The sequence below is a fragment of the Corythoichthys intestinalis genome, chromosome 5, assembly GCF_030265065.1.
Source record: "Corythoichthys intestinalis isolate RoL2023-P3 chromosome 5, ASM3026506v1, whole genome shotgun sequence".
NCBI lineage: Eukaryota > Metazoa > Chordata > Actinopteri > Syngnathiformes > Syngnathidae > Corythoichthys > Corythoichthys intestinalis.
In genome coordinates this window covers 45,538,932-45,554,842 of record NC_080399.1, presented here as the reverse complement: position 1 = coordinate 45,554,842, position 15,911 = coordinate 45,538,932, and the positions used below count along the sequence as shown (strand labels likewise).

Here is a 15,911-nt window from a genome sequence, read left to right as displayed (position 1 = left end):
TGATTGCTAGAAATCCGAGTAGTTCTTGAACGCGATACGAGCAGCTACAGTATCTAACGCCATGGCGCCATACGAGCTTTAACGTCATCTCTAAATGATCGCCCGTCGCTTCAGAACAAGTCGATAGACTATTTTGTTCGCCTTCGTGAAAACACAGAGAAATGGGCAACTTTTTTGAGAAAAACTACAAAGGTAAATAAGAAAGCCCTGAAAGCCAGTTACTTTGTTGCTAAATCCAAAAAGTCCCAAACTGTGGCAGAGACGTTAATACTACCTGCCTGCAAAGCCATTGTCAGCGAGATGACCAGCCCTGATGTGCTTAAAGACATTGCTCAAGTCAGTCAAGTCGAGTTTTTCAAGCCTAACTGCTAAAAAAAATTAAGAATAAAAACACAGAGAGACTGAGAGCTGTTGAAGATTCCTGCCAGTTTTTTGGCTTTGTGTTCATCTTAACAGGCTCAAGTTTCACACTGAGTAAGTATAAATACTGAGAAATTATTTTTATAATTAAATATACTGTACAGAAAGTAATTTAGGAACATTTTGGTGTGGTGTGCCGCGAGATTTTTTTCTAATGTCAAAACGTCCAGTGACTCAGAAAAGGTTGAAAAACACGTCTCTATTCATCCAATCTTGAGCTGTCGTCATCCAATTCAACCAATCTGAGCAGTGAATGAAGGCCATTTCTAGCCAATCACAGATAAAGGGGGGGGGGGGGGGGGGGGTAGCCAGCGGTTGGGTACTGGGATTGGATAGGGATTGAGCGATTGAGCGGCTCCTCCGTTGGTAATTCAAATTGGGAATGGACATCCGAGTTTTTTTCAAGAAACTAAAGACGAACTCAAGCCATGACAAAGACGCGGCCGAAAGTCAACATTAAGATGTTTAAATGTACATTAAAATGTAACGGGTAAAAACACCACTGTTCAGGCTAAATTTACGTTGAAGGACTGTGCCCCCCCCCCTCCCCAAAAATGTAATGACCCCCCCACCCCCCGTAATTTCTTTTTGCAGCCGGGTCTGCACATTGGGAATTTATGACGGAAACTAAAGCGAATTTTCATCTCGTTCTCCTGTCGTTCAGACGACAACTGGCATCCATCTCGTTATGTTTAATCTCCCAAGACATGTTTTCAGCACGTCATCGTGACGTCATCTTCATAAAAAAATATATATTTTCGTTGTCATCATCGTTGATGAAAACAACACTGGAAGAAACTTTTGTTATTTTAAAACTATCAATGTCTTGATTATTTTAATATGCAAGCTAATATGTGCATTTGTGTGTTTGAGCATGTGCAGGTCAGTCCAGATTTGAGGAGGCACCAGTTGCGACGTGTCGGCACAGTGGACGCTATCGGCCCGCCTGCGGGCGACGACAGTACCCTGCAGTCGAGAGGGCGGTGCCTGGCTCGCTGGCACACGCTGGACTCGGGAGAGGAAGCGCCAGAGCCCTGCATCAACGTGTGCATGTGGACTAGACGTTTTAATGAAGACGATACAGCACACGAGAGTTCAGCGGCGATTTCATCATCAGACAGACGGACACTGCACGCTGCCCCGACAGAGCGGTTGCAGGACACCGCCGCTCCCTGTTCAGCCGCGAGCCCCCCGCGACATGCCGACGCTGGGGAGACACTAAAATGCGGTGATGGACAAATCCAGGACTCAACCCTCACTTGTGATACAACGCTTTCTAGCCACATGCCCCTTATATGAGGCACACCCATATCCAGCGAAACGTCAAATGACTAAACCCCAACCCCATATTCGAGACACCAAAGTGTGAATGAAAATCTGCCTAATTTCACTTAGTCACAATTTAAACATTTCGTGTTTGTGTGTGCATGCGAATGTCTCTGTTTCCATTAGTCCATCCAGTTTGTCCTGGTCGCCATTTTAAGGTGGCGCCCTTCCAAATGGCGACTTTGTTAACATCAGATTATTTCAGATAGCGGGCAAAAAGGGATTAGCACTTTTCCTTCTTGTTTTTTCCTAGCTAATATAATGGTGCCTTCTTTGATAGACACCTCAATAAACATTTCTCCATTTATAACAACAGTGAAAGTGCGACAACAACAAAAAAGACTCGGGTAAGAGAAGTACTGCTTACAGACAAGTGCACTAAAATAAAAGTACAGATGAATTATGACCTTTCAAAAATCATTTAGTTAATTTATAAATTCTCAGCGCACAAACTCGGTTTCCTCTTTGATCAACTTTTTCTGTACATCGTACTTATACTACAAATAAAAATACTACATGTCGCATGTTTTTGGTTACTTTGCTGACTGCTAAGTGAGCTCAAGTCAACAACCTTACCTGTACTGTACAGTAGTGCCTTGCTAATCCAATCCACCCCTTTATTAGGAAATACTTTTTGGGATTAGATTAATTAATTTTATATTTCAAATTTTTGTTATTTTTTTTTTTCTTTCGCAAAATACATGGAGGCAACTCTAATACTACAATTAGATGACAAATGGGGGCCACAAAATATTGCCCCATGCGACACAATTGGCCCATGGCTCGCAATTTTGAAACCCCTGTCCTCTATGAATGTAATAAAAACATTTAAAGGGAAAAAAAACACAATTTTTGCATGAAAAGCATAGACTTCACTATCAGTTGACAGTACACAGGGCTCGGGGCTGATCTGAAGGGGGGCTTTTTTCAAAACCTTAAAATATTTTCAAAACCAAAGCCGCTAGCAACCTTAAACCAAAACAGACACCTCCCTTTGGTCTCCATGAGCAGCGACATCAAACAATTCAAAGTCGTTCCCGAATAAAAATCCTGATTATTTTTTTTTTATATAAGTATCACAAAACTTAAAATTGATATAAAATTCGCAAATTTTACACTAGATGAACAAAAATCACCAAATGCAGAGATTATCACCTATATTTTCAGGATTTATAGCAGGTTTTTGCTCAAAATAGCAACTTTTCTTTTTTAATTTAGTGCAAGTTTTCAACAGCGAATAAATCACTCAATTTTCACAACACAATAGGGTTGCCACCCGTCCCTTGAAATAAGGGGCGATCGGTAATTGGGAATTAAATGTTGTGTTCCGTATTGAACCAATTCGGAATATATATGAATAGATACATTTCTATGCAATTTAGGAGTTTTGGGGAAGTTCCCTTTTTTCTTCACCTGTACAACTTTGGGCGGGAGGGGTGCATCCCTAATTTCTATTTCTAAAAAGTGGCAACCCTACAACACAAACTTAAAAGCATGCAGAATCATCTTAATTTTACTCAACAAAAGCAAAATGTGCATTTTTCTGTATACAATCACAACTTATTTAGTTCGAATTCCGCTATTGTGTAGAGATACAAAATCCAACATTGCGGCCGTCACAAAACAAAGAGCTTTTTAAGTAGAAAATTCTTGCAAATAAATGCTTAGATCGCAGAATTTTTATAGATATGAACGTAAAACAGTATATTCTTGGTTAAAAGAAAAAAATACGGGCAGTTATCGTTCATTTTACGTAAATGTTTCAAGCCCAAGTTACGGTATTGTTTAATCCAACATGGCGGCTGTCACGAAACAGAGCTTTTTAAGTTTAAAAATTGTTGCCAATAAATGCTTAAATCTCGAAATTTCTATAGATCTAAACATAATACCGTCTAGACTCTTGGTTAAAAGCAAAAAACCGAGCAGTTATCATTAATTTAGATAAATATTTCAAGCTAAAGTTAGGCTATTTTTTTCCCTTCCTTTCATTGTATTCACAATGTTTCAAAGTGCATGCATGGTGCGAAAAATATAATAATTACCTTGAATCCTCAACCAAATCACTCTTGAGCCACCCTTGCCTGCTTGTATGCAGTAAAACCTTCGTCCAATTTCCACCTAAATCCGGCGTTCGAACGCAGCGTGTGTTTGAGTTTACCACAGTGAATAGTGAAAGCCATCTCAATGCTCTATGGGTCGGCCCCCTACGGGAAGGCGTGGCACAAAGTCTGTGTGAGTTGTCTTGTCAACTGATGGTGGAGTCTATGATGAAAGGGTTCATAAAAACTAATTTAGACTTGGTGGATGATGATGGATTGGAAAGTCCGTCTTTTTAAATTTAGGGAGTAAAATTCTAAAGTGGTCTGCAAAACGAATCTTTTAGGACACTTCAGCTACAGTACATACAGAATATATGTACTAATAGTAACTTCCCAGCAGTACTGATTTGTTATCACTTTGGCGCAGCTGCAGCCCTCGTCAGCCTTCCCATCCGGTTAATGATTGGCGGTCGGCAAGTGACGGTTCCTCATCATTTGGAGATGAAGCACCACGCGCTCAGCCGCTTACTGTTGTCACTGACGTTAATGTGGGTCTTGGGTGCCCACGGGGGCCCTTTGGGCAACCTGCACCCCAACATGACGGACCAAGAGCTGTTCTGGGGTGCCGACCAGTACGACTTTGCGATGGTCCTGCCCGCAGCCGGGATGGACTGCGTCTGGCACTTCGCTCACTATGGAGAGAAGTTCTACCTCAACTTCGTGGTGAGATGCATGCGACCAAACTAGTAGCACGCAACTGGAACTTTTAGCCATTACAAGGGCCACTTCTAGTTACTACGAAACGATTAATCTTATTAGCCATGTGATTGTATACCTGGTATATGTTGATATAATGCCATACTTTGTATCCCAATAGATTATCAATATTCTCCCGCCAAGAATTGATATATCGTTTTAAAAAGCCAAAATTCCACACTAGAATAGTGTCCATGTTAACTATGGCCATAGACTTCATAATGTATTGACGGGGCGCGGGGCCGTTAAATAGGGGGTCTGCATTGGTATCACAGACACAGGGAATCACAGACAAAGAGCTTTTTCTGTTGAAAATTCTTGTGAATAAATGCTTAAATCCCTGAATTCTTTATTGATATGGACGTAAAACAGTCTCGATTCTTGGTTAAAAGCAACAACAACAAAAAGTGCATTTAGCATTTATTTAAAGTAAATACGTCGAAGTACAATGCTAGTCTGTTAGTGAATGTAGCTAGCGGCTGACCCATGTAAACAGCTTTTCCGGTGAAAATTCTTGTGAAAAAAAGCTTAAATCCCTGAATTCTTTATAGATATGGATGTAAAACAGTCTCGATTCTTGGTTAAAAGCAACAACAAAAAAACGTGCATTTAGCATTTATTTTAATTAAGTAATTATGTCGAAGTACAGTGCTAGTCTGTTAGTGAATGTAGCTAGCAGCCGCCTGATGTAAACAGAGCTTTTCCGGTGAAAATTCTTGTGAATAAATGCTTAAATCCCTGAATTTTTTATAGATATGGATGTAAAACAGTCTCGGTTCTTGGTTAAAAGCAAAAAAACGTGCAGTTACCATTTTTTTAACATAAATATGTCAAAGTACAATGCTAGTCTGTTAGTGAATGTAGCTAGTGGCCGATTTATGTAAACAGAGCTTTTCCGGTGAAAATTCTTGCGATTAAATGCTTAAATCCCCGAATTCTTCATAGAAATGGATGTAAAACAGTCTCGATTCTTGGTTAAGACCAAAAAAAAAAAAAAAGTGCAGTTAGCTTTTATTTTACAGAAATATGTCGAAGTACAGTGCTAGTCTGTTACTAAATGTAGCTATCAGCCGCCTTATGTAAACAGAGCTTTTCCGGTGAAAATTCTTGTGAATAAATGCTTAAATCCCTGAATTTTTTATAGATATGGACGTAAAACAGTCTCGGTTTCTGGTTAAAAGCAAAAAAAAAAAAAAAAAAAAACGCGCAGTTAGCATTTATTTAAAGTAAATATGTCGAAGTACAATTCTAGTCTGTTAGTGAATGTAGCTAGCAGCCGCCTTATGTAAACAGAGCTTTTCCGGTGAAAATTCTTGTGAATAAATGCTTAAATCCCTGAATTTTATATAGATATGGACCTAAAACGGTCTCGGTTTTTGGTTAGAAGCACACACAAAAAAAAACGTCCAGTTAGCATTTATTTTACGGAAATATGGCGAAGTACAATGCTAGTTTGTTAGTGAATGAGGCTAGCAGCCGTCTGACGTAAACAGAGCTTTTCCGGTGAAATTCTTGAGAATAAATGCTTAAATCCCTGATTTTTTTTTATAGATATGGACGTAAAACAGTCTCGGTTCTTGGTTAAAAGCAAAAAAAAAAACTTGCAGTTAGCATTTAATTAACGTAAATATGTCGAAGTACAGTGCTTGTCTGTTAGTGAATATAGCTAGCAGCCGCTTTATGTAAACAGAGCTTTTCTGGTGAAAATTCTTGTGAATAAATGCTTAAATCCCTGAATTTTTTTCATAGATATGGACGTAAAACAGTCTCGGTTCTTGGTTGAAAGCAAAAAAAAAAACAAAAACATGCATTTAGCATTTATTTTACGTAAATATCGCGAACTATGATGCCGATGCAGTAGCAGCTAATTTCTCCAATTGATTTTTTTTCATGTTTTAAAATGCATGCATCATACGAAAAAATAATAATTACCTTGAATCCTCGAACAAATCAATCCTGAGACAATCCTTCCTGTTTGTATACAGTCCAGCTTTTGTACTTTTTCAACAGAAATTCGGCGTTAGATCGTGTGTTTGTGAAGATCTCCTCTTGATGTGGGCGGCACCCTACTTGAATGCAAGGCACAGTGCATGATCGATCTGACACGTCAATACCATTATGAAGTCTATGCTATGGTTGTGTGAACTCTGGATGTCAGAGTCGATTGCTTTAAGACTGCAAGGGAAGCCCAAATTGTAAAAAATAAGTGCTCAAATGTATACTGTTGTGTGTACGTTATTAACTGAATATGCCCTACAGCGCGCTGAACTTTTGTACAGAACTAGGTTATCGCTTGTTATGATTGCGGCTTGCTTTTCATTCATTTGCGCAGCTTCACAGTCCTTTACACCAGTGGTCCCCAACCTTTTTTGCACCATGGACCGGTGTGATGTAGGTCTTTTTTTCACAGACCGGCAATGAGTAGCAGAAAAATACAGTAAATATATAATAGCGACGGGGCTAAATACGAACGTTAAGTGCAGGGAAAATGCAACTCACCAGATGCTGAATCAACAAAAGTTTTTTGACAGATAGTCCGCAACAGTCCAAAAAATAAACGTGTTATTTTGCTATTTAGAAATTTCTTGTTTTTCTTTAGTTATAGTGTAGATTGATTTCATGAACCATGTATTAATAATTGTTGTAATGCCATATTGTGAGATAATTGTCTTTGTGAGCCCTGTATCGCAAATTGTATCGTATCGGATGGTACCCAGAGGTTCCTACCCCTAGGTGCTACCAGTGCCTTGCACATGTATTTCAGGTGCAGTGGGTGACAGGCGTAGGCCACGACCGCCACCTGTCAGTCACTGTCAACGCACCAAGTGGTCTTCTGCTTTCCACCGTCGACAACGCAGACGGGCAAATCGAGCTGGATGTCAAAGAGACCGGTACGCCACCCACCCGGTTCACACAAACACACTACACGACATCTACACGCAATTTCCAGAGGGAAATTGACAGCTTTCACATGTTTGGGTGTGTGCGTGTCAGGCTTCTACCAGATGTGTTTCAGCAACTTCCACAACCGTTTCGGCAGCATGCAAGTTTCTCTCAGTTTTGGCGTTTACTATGACCACGCCCCCCCAGAACAACAAAACCAAAACAAGAAGGACACCGCTATCAAGAAACTCAACGACACACTGAGCATCATAGAGGTCAGTCCCTACCAAACAACCTATGACCCCTGAAAAATACAAACCTACACTGGTTAAAAAATGTATATGAACCTTTTGGAATTTCTCACAATTCTGCATTAATCACCATTAAATGTGATTTGACCTTTGTCAAAATCACACAGATGAAAAACTGTCTGCTTTAACTAAAACATCCCAAACATTTATAGGTTTTCATTAGGGCTGTCAAACGATTAAAAATTTTAATCGAGTTAATTACAGCTTAAAAATTAATTAATCATAATTAATCGCAATTAATCGCAATTCAAACCATCGATAAAATATGCCATATTTTTCTGTAAATTATATATATATTCTGTAAAATAAATTGTTGGAATGGAAAGATAAGACACAAGATGGATATATACATTCAACATACGGTATATAAGGACTGTAGTGGGCATTTCACTCTACTGTCATTTAAATCTGTCTATGCTGTCCTCACTCCGAAGCGTCTACTTTTTCCTAAGCTAGACAGCTAGTGAACGACGCCTTAATAATCAGACTTCTTCCTTTTTCATCTGATCTATTAATAAAATGGCCTCAAACCATTGTTCTCTTTAGACCGTAGTGAAACTACAAAAAAAAAAGTACACAAGCATTGCATTAGCAACAACGTTAGCTTAGCACGCTATACAGGTTCACTAAACATAAACAAAAAGCGTCTCATACAAAAAATATAACATTTCGCTTACTAACATAATATGTACATTCTTTACAACAACCATACTTACGGACAAATCTTGTCCAAGGATCATATAAGCACAACATTACAACATAGGCATCAGCCCGAGACGTCATGCAGCCATATTGAACTGGCAAGAAAGCAATAAACCATGTCGCAAAGCGACCACAAGAGTTCGCTGTTAGACAGCACAAAAAACCTTGCTGTAAAATTTACCAAAAGGTAGAATACTGTCTGACACGGGACAGTGCGGGACATGTGCGTTAATTGCGTCAAATATTTTAACGTGATTAATTTAAAAAATTAATTACCACGCGTTAACGCGATAATTTTGACAGCCCTAGTTTTCATATTTTAATGAGGATAGTATGCAAACAATGACAGAAGGGGGAAAAATAAGTAGTAAGTGAACCATCACATTTGATATTTTGTGCCCCCCCCCCACTTTGGCAGCAATGACTTCAAACAGACACTTCCTGTAGCTGCAGATCAGTCTGGCACATCGATCAGGACTAATCTTTGCACATTCTTCTCACAAAACTGCTGTAGTTCAGTTAGATTCCTGGGATGTCTGGCATGAATCGCTGTCTTTAGGTCATGCCACAGCATCTCAATGGGCTTCAAGTCTGGACTTTGACTTGGCCACCCCAGAACGTGTATTTTGTTCATCTGAAACCATTCTAAAGTTTATTTACTTCTGTGTTTTGGATCATTGTCTTGTTGCAGCATCCATCCTCTTTTTAGCTTCAACTGTCTGATAGACGGCCTCAGGATTTCCCGCAAAACATCCTGATAAACTTTTGAATTCATTCTTCCATTAATGATTGCAAGTGTCCAGGCCCTGAGCAAAACAGCCCCAAATCATGATGCTCCCTCCACCATGCTTCACGGTGGGGATGAGGTGTTGATGTTGATGGTATGCCTGTCGCGATAACAAATTTTAGTGTGCGATAATTATTCTCATAAATTATTGCGATATGCGATATTATTGCGCCCCCCCCCCAATTTTTTTTAAACAATTTACAATAACACAGTGAGAATACAGTATATATTAATAGATCAAGTACACCCATTTAAACGCGATATTTACTCTTAAATTCAAAAATACTTTTTAAGAAATCACAACTAAAAACAATAGACCATGCCTCTTACATAAAAATCAACAATATTGATACCGCACAGAAACACAGAATAAATAAAATGTGTTTTTAAAAAAAAAAAAAAAAAAAATTGCACTTAATAACTTAAGCATTTAGGCAAATGAAAACTTTTCCCGTCATAGCTTCTGCAATGGTGTTCCATAGGGATGCAACGATACAGTTAAGTCATGGTTCGGTACAATTTTTGATACGGGGGACACCATTTTCCGATTCAATACATTTAATGCTCTGTAAAAAAACATAACAATTATATTTTTTGTTTCGGTTTTTTTTTTTTTTTTGCTAACGAGCAAAAATTAAATTGCCATCATATAAACATGCATTTTAGTGCATAATATTTATGTGCTTACTTTTTACTGATCTGAAAAAAATTTGTATAAAAGTGCTGAGAACAATCTTTACTGTTTGTAAAGTCAGGCAGGGCACACTGTTGATTGCTACAGCTCTCTTGGCAGCTAGGTTTACTACATGAGCAAGACATCCTATTTGTGGTCCGAATCCATCTATGTCATGTACTGAATTAACAATATTTGCAACATTATCTATAGTCACTGGTATGGATTGATTTGGCCTTCTTAACTTCCATTCAGTCATGACAGTTTAGAATTCATCGATGTAGTATATGGACTACGTGTCTCGTAATCACTCTGGGCTCACGTAGCCAATGGCATGGGACGTAACACATCTAGTTTGCCATTTCATGATGTCTAGTGTGTGCGTGCATTAAAAAAGTTAGCAAGCGCTGCTGAAGTCACGTCTGCTCATTACTACACAACACCAGCATATGACAATCGACTTTCATAAACGGGACGAGTTTGAAGCAGCTGTTCGTTTTCAAAGCGAGGTTGTTCGTAGCAGCCAAGTCGGTATCAATGTTTTGGGGGACCTCGTTGTAAATATCCGGCGTTGTGCCGAAAAATAGCCGCCCCGCGTGAAATGTCACTCCTGACGGGAGCGCCCACACGTCAACAACACCGGCGCGCCATAGATGGACAGTCTCACTCCGGAAGACTGGCGCGGCCGGTATACGTTGAACAATAGGATATAATGGGAACGATTGGCTCCGGCGCTAGTTTTTGTCGCACCTGGTACGAAGATGCATTTTGCGCAGTTGGTAACGAGGAATCCGAACTTTTAACAGCACGTCTGCCGCACGCGCACACGCACGTGCACGCGAGGCGATAAATCGCAGCGGAAAAATTACGGCCTTCATTTTTATTTATCGCGCGATAAATGGAATTATTGCATACTGCGACAGGCTTAGTTGATGGGCTGTTCTATTTTTCTTCCACCCATGACGTTGTGTGTTACTCCCAAACAATTCAACTTCGGTTTCATCAGTCCACAAAATATTTTGCACTTTTGCAACTTCTGTGAAGTGTCAAAGTGCCTTTTTGCGAACATTAAACGAGGAAAAATGTTTTTTTAGAAGGTTGTTTCTTTCATCAAACCTATGACACTTCAGGTGATGGCATTACATCAGTTTTGGAAGTAAATGCAAACACTGTGATGCAATGGCAATGGTTGGTATGGTCTAAGCCCCATTTTTTTATTTGGCCAAATCTACGTCTAACCCGATTCCAGTGAAACCCTCAAAAAGCCATATAAACTTTGATTTCTCAATTAAAATTAAAATGTCTCTGTTGCAGAATGGAGTAACATTGTGAGTAACTGCTTACAATGTCAGATTGTTTTTAAAAAGGTATTTTTTTCTCAGCACAACTTCATCTATATGAATTGTCAGTTTTATACTGTACTATAACTTATTACATGACCATATCAGGCCAAAAAGATAACACGTACATCGACATATTTACTTTAAATACTGTAAATGCTAAATGCACGTTTTTTGTTGTTGTTGTTTTTTTTTGTGTTTTTTTTTTTGCTTTTAACCAAGAATCGAGACTGTTTTACATCCATATATATAAAGAATTCAGGGATTTAAGAATTTTCACCGGAAAAGCTCTGTTTATATAAGTCGGCCGCTAGCTACATTCACTAACAGACTAGCATTGTACTTAGACATATTTACTTTAAATAAATGCTAACTGCACGTTTTTTTTTTTTTTTGCTTTTAACCAAGAACCGAGACTGTTTTACGTCCATATCTATAAAAATTCAGGGATCTCAGCATTTATTCACAAGAATTTTCACCGGAAAAGCTCTGTTTACATAACGCGGCTGCTAGCTACATTTACTAACAGACTAGCACTGCACTTCGACATATTTCCGTAAAATAAAAGCTAACTGCACGTTGTTTTTGTTTTTTTTTTGCTCTTAACCAATAATCGAGACTGTTTTACGTCCATATTTATGAAGAAATCGGGGATTTAGGCATTTATTCACAAGAATTTTCACCAGAAAAGTTCTGTTTACATAAGTCGGCCGCTAGCTACATTCACTAACAGACTAGCGTTGCACTTCGACATATTTGTGTTAAATAAATGCTAACTGCACGTTTTGTTTTTTTTTTGCTTTTAACCAAGAACCGAGACTGTTTTACGTCCATATTTATTTAAAAAATTCAGGGATTTAAGCATTTATTCACAAGAATTTACACAGGAAAAGCTCTGTTTACATAAGGTGGCTGCTAGCTACATTCACTAACAGACTTGCACTGTACTTCGACATAGTTACTTAAAATAAATGCTAAATGCATGTTTTTTTTTTTGTGTGTGTTGCTAGTTGCTAGATCCGGAGCCTTGCTGTGGACCATTTTTTTCAATTTCCATCACAGGTTTTCAATGTGGTTGAGATCTGGGCTATTTGAAGGCCATGCTGAGTCTTTCTCCTATGAATGCTTTAACAGTTTTAGCTCTGTGTCATGCTGCATTGTCATCTTGAAAAATGACAAACATACTGTATTTTCAATTGAAGGGATAAGAGAGCTGTCTAAATTTTCAATGTAAACTTGTGCATTTATTAAGATTTAACCACAGCCATCTCCCCAGTGCCTTTTTGCCTGACATGCAGCCCCATATCATCAAGGACTGAGGGAATTTTGATGTTTTCTTCAGGCAGTCATCTTTGTAAATCTCACTGGAACAGCACCAAACCAAAGTTCCAGCATCCTCATCTTGTCCAATGCAGATTCTTGACTCTTGACAACTTGTCCAAAGCATATTCTTGACAAGACAAGACTCCAGTCAAGATTTGGCCTGCAAATAGCCCAGATCTCAATCCTATTGAAAACCTGTGGTCGAAATTGAAAAAAAATGGTCCACAGCAATGCTCCAAAGTAGCGGAGTAAGAGTATTGTTTCTTCTTCACAAATCTACTCAAGTAAAAGTAAAAGGTATTGTGTGGTAAAACTACTCTAAGAAGTACAATTTCCTCAAAAAGTTACTCAAGTAAATGTAGCGGAGTAAATTTAACGCGTTAACTTACTACCCACCTCTTATTCTTAGTGATGCCCCCCAAAAAAATTTCCGAATGTGATTACTTTTAGGCATCGTCGCAGCGCGTGGAGAACACTGTTTTTCACATGTTCCGCCACTACAACTCGGGGCGCATGCGACACGGTGCCGATGAGTTCCTGTTGGTGTCCAATCAACGCCGCGTCAATTGCTGCTCTGCCGCACTCAGCGTTCTGGTGGTGCTGGCAGGCTTCCTGCAGCTCCGCTTCCTCCAGAGCCTCTTTGGCCGCAACGCCGACAGCGAGCCCCGCGCTTGTTGACTGCCCTGCTTGCTCTTTAAATGTGTGCTGACCGGCCCTGCCAATCGGTACTCCTTTCTCAAAACGTGTGTGGTCGTCAGATCTTTTTATTCAAATCTAATTATGGAAAGCAATATTGTTTACAAGATTTAATAAATATTTACAAATTACCCTTACATGTTCTCAGTCAGTCTTTGGATTTACTCAGGGGCGGAACTTACGGGGGTGCTGGGGGTGCCACCGGGGAGTTAAGTGGGGGTGGTTGGGCCAGGGGAGGGTCAAACATAGAAAGGTAAGATGATACACAGAGCTGTAATATAGTGTTTTTAAGTGTTCAAATTAGGGTTGTTCCGATCATGTTTTTTTGCTCCTGATCCGATCCCGATCGTTTTAGTTTGAGTATCTGCCGATCCCGATATTTCCCGATCCGATTGCTTTTTTTTGCTCCCGATTCAATTCCAATCATTCCCGATAATTTTTCCCGATCATATACATTTTGGCAATGCATTAAGAAAAAAATGCATAAAACTCGGACGAATATGTACATTCAACATACAGTACATAAGTACTGTATTTGTTTATTATGACGACAAATCCTCAGGATGGCATTTACATTATTAACATTCTTTCTGTGAGAGGGATCCACGGATAGAAAGACTTGTAATTCTTAAATGATAAATGTGACTTTGTATATGTGTGACTAAATATTGCCATCTAGTGTATTTGTTGAGCTTTCAGTAAATGATACTGGAGTCATTTAACTTCTGCCCAAATGGATGATGGGAAGTGCAACCATGACTGCGTCGTGGTACCAACTGATATATCTTCTCTGCGTTGGGAAATAACATAGGGTGTTGAGAAAAACATCAACTACTACCTTTCTTCCCCACATTGCTTCCCACGATTATTCTAATGGTTGGGAGAGGGATTGTAAGGCTTTAGCCATTTAAAAAAAGGCTCCAAAGGCTGCCAAAATTCTCTCTACTCATTTTACGCTGCCTTTTAGCTCTAAATACTGTATGGGTAAAATGGCGCCATTATAGATTGAACGCAACAATGCATGAGTGGGTCGTGCAGCGCATGCGTTAAATATTGTAATGTGATAAATGTAATAAATATTAATTCTCGCCGTTAACGCGATAAATTTGATAACCCTGCCTTAAGCTTAAACTAAAGACTCTGGAAGAGTGTAACACATTATGTCGGTAACGTTAAATACAATTAGAAAACGATTTAATTAAAAAATATATATATATTAAAAAAAGGCATGTCCGATAATTTTTTCCCGATTCCGATACTTTGAAAATGACGTGATCGCCGATCGATCGGGACATCTCTGGTTCAAATATTTCTGCTAGCACCCACTCCCCCCTGGTTTTCTGGAGAGGCCTGCAAAAAAAGTTCCACTTCACCCCACACAAACACAGACACACACCGGACTATCGTCTTGAGGGGCCTGCGAATAATTGTCCAAAAGGCCACCACCCAGTTGGACATTCCACTCGGCAGGGCCTGTTTAGGCTCATCACACCCAGGCCCTGTTTACATTTGTTCCGCCACTGGATTCACTTTTTTTAACTACCTGACTATAAGCCGCACCCACTAGATATTGCAAGAAAATGGTTTTCGTTCATGTATAAGCCGCACGGGGCTATAAGCAGATCAAAAGACAGTCATCAGCCAAGTCACAACTTAAACATGCCCTGTTCAGTAAAAAGCAGCCCAAATTACAACATTGATACTTTCCTCATCCTTGTACAACACTTTTTTATATTATAACCAGAAAAATCATAGCTGTTTTGACGATAAGCATCATGGGACCTTTACAAAAGGTTAGAATTAGTGTAATCATTTCCGTAAATGCAATAAATAATTAATTGTATATTTATTCATTATTAAATGTCAAAAATACATGTGACAATAAAAATCACTGTTGAAGTACATCTTTGAGATTGTTTTGGATTCCAAGTGCATATAAGAAAGTATTTCTATTGCAACTGGTGTCAAAAGCAGACACAAATCAACCTGTTATGAGGAAACAATTCAAAACAGGTTCTGAGGATTGAAACGACGCAGTAAAAGTTAGTCAGAGATTGAAAGACTCAACCTCAAAAATATAAGGAAAAAAAGTGAACCACTTCTCTTTATGCTTTCGAGTTTTACACTTTTCACAGATTTTTTTCAACTACTAAATCTTTTAAAATTATATTAAATTATTGTTTGTATGTAAATTATTTTGTCATTTCTTATCCGACACAAAATCAATTCACTAATTCCACCTGCACAAGTATCACTATCCGGTCTATCACAGCGACACTACCCGGCAACCAGTGTTATAATGCGTTCTTTTCTTTCATTATCCAGTCCAAAAATGGCACCGTACAAGGGTATTCTGGGTCCAATGTTTTTATTTAGGAATTTTGTGTGTCAATCTGTCCATAAATTATATGAGTGCAACCTGTCTGCCTTTGTTAAAACATACAAGCTGCTTGGTCTGGCCATCAATATAAAAAAGACACAAGTACTCCACCAAACTACAGCACACTAGCCATGCCCCCAGACATCTCCATTGACAACATCCGACTGAAAAATGTGGACCACTTCCCATACTTTGCCAGCCTTCTCTCGTCAAAAGCAGTGATTGACGATGAAATACACCATCGCCTCAGCAGTGCCAATGGGGCTTTCTCAAGG

The 15,911-nt window shown here is 39.1% G+C and overlaps 2 protein-coding genes across 6 annotated transcripts in view; both read left to right on the top strand.

Annotated features, from left to right (window-relative positions):
* ankrd27 (ankyrin repeat domain 27 (VPS9 domain)) overlaps window positions 1–2,263 on the top strand; it is a 75,373-nt gene extending 73,110 nt beyond the window's left edge. For 3 of the 5 annotated variants that reach the window (XM_057836155.1, XM_057836157.1, XM_057836159.1), the window contains one exon: window positions 1,294–2,262. In XM_057836155.1, coding sequence (XP_057692138.1) covers window positions 1,294–1,719 — 426 coding nt within the window. In that variant the 3' untranslated portion in view covers window positions 1,720–2,262. Of the gene's footprint in view, window positions 1–1,293 lie in introns of all 5 variants that reach the window. The other 2 variants (XM_057836160.1, XM_057836158.1) reach the window with 2 other exon arrangements.
* A 1,907-nt stretch (window positions 2,264–4,170) lies between these two features.
* On the top strand, window positions 4,171–13,249 carry tmed6 (transmembrane p24 trafficking protein 6). The gene is made up of 4 exons (XM_057836161.1): window positions 4,171–4,508; window positions 7,306–7,432; window positions 7,536–7,699; window positions 13,011–13,249. The coding sequence occupies exons 1-4, from the start codon at window positions 4,245–4,247 to the stop codon at window positions 13,236–13,238; spliced, it is 783 nt and encodes a 260-aa protein (XP_057692144.1). The 5' UTR covers window positions 4,171–4,244; the 3' UTR covers window positions 13,239–13,249.
* The last annotated feature ends 2,662 nt before the right edge of the window (window positions 13,250–15,911 follow it).

Bases quoted from the DNA above. Each gene is read 5' to 3' on its own strand.
- tmed6 (XM_057836161.1), top strand. From the start codon at position 4,245: ATGATTGGCGGTCGGCAAGTGACGGTTCCTCATCATTTGGAGATGAAG. The intron at 4,509-7,305 runs GTGAGATGCATG...CATGTATTTCAG, and splicing joins AGTTCTACCTCAACTTCGTG to GTGCAGTGGGTGACAGGCGT. The intron at 7,433-7,535 runs GTACGCCACCCA...TGTGCGTGTCAG, and splicing joins GCTGGATGTCAAAGAGACCG to GCTTCTACCAGATGTGTTTC.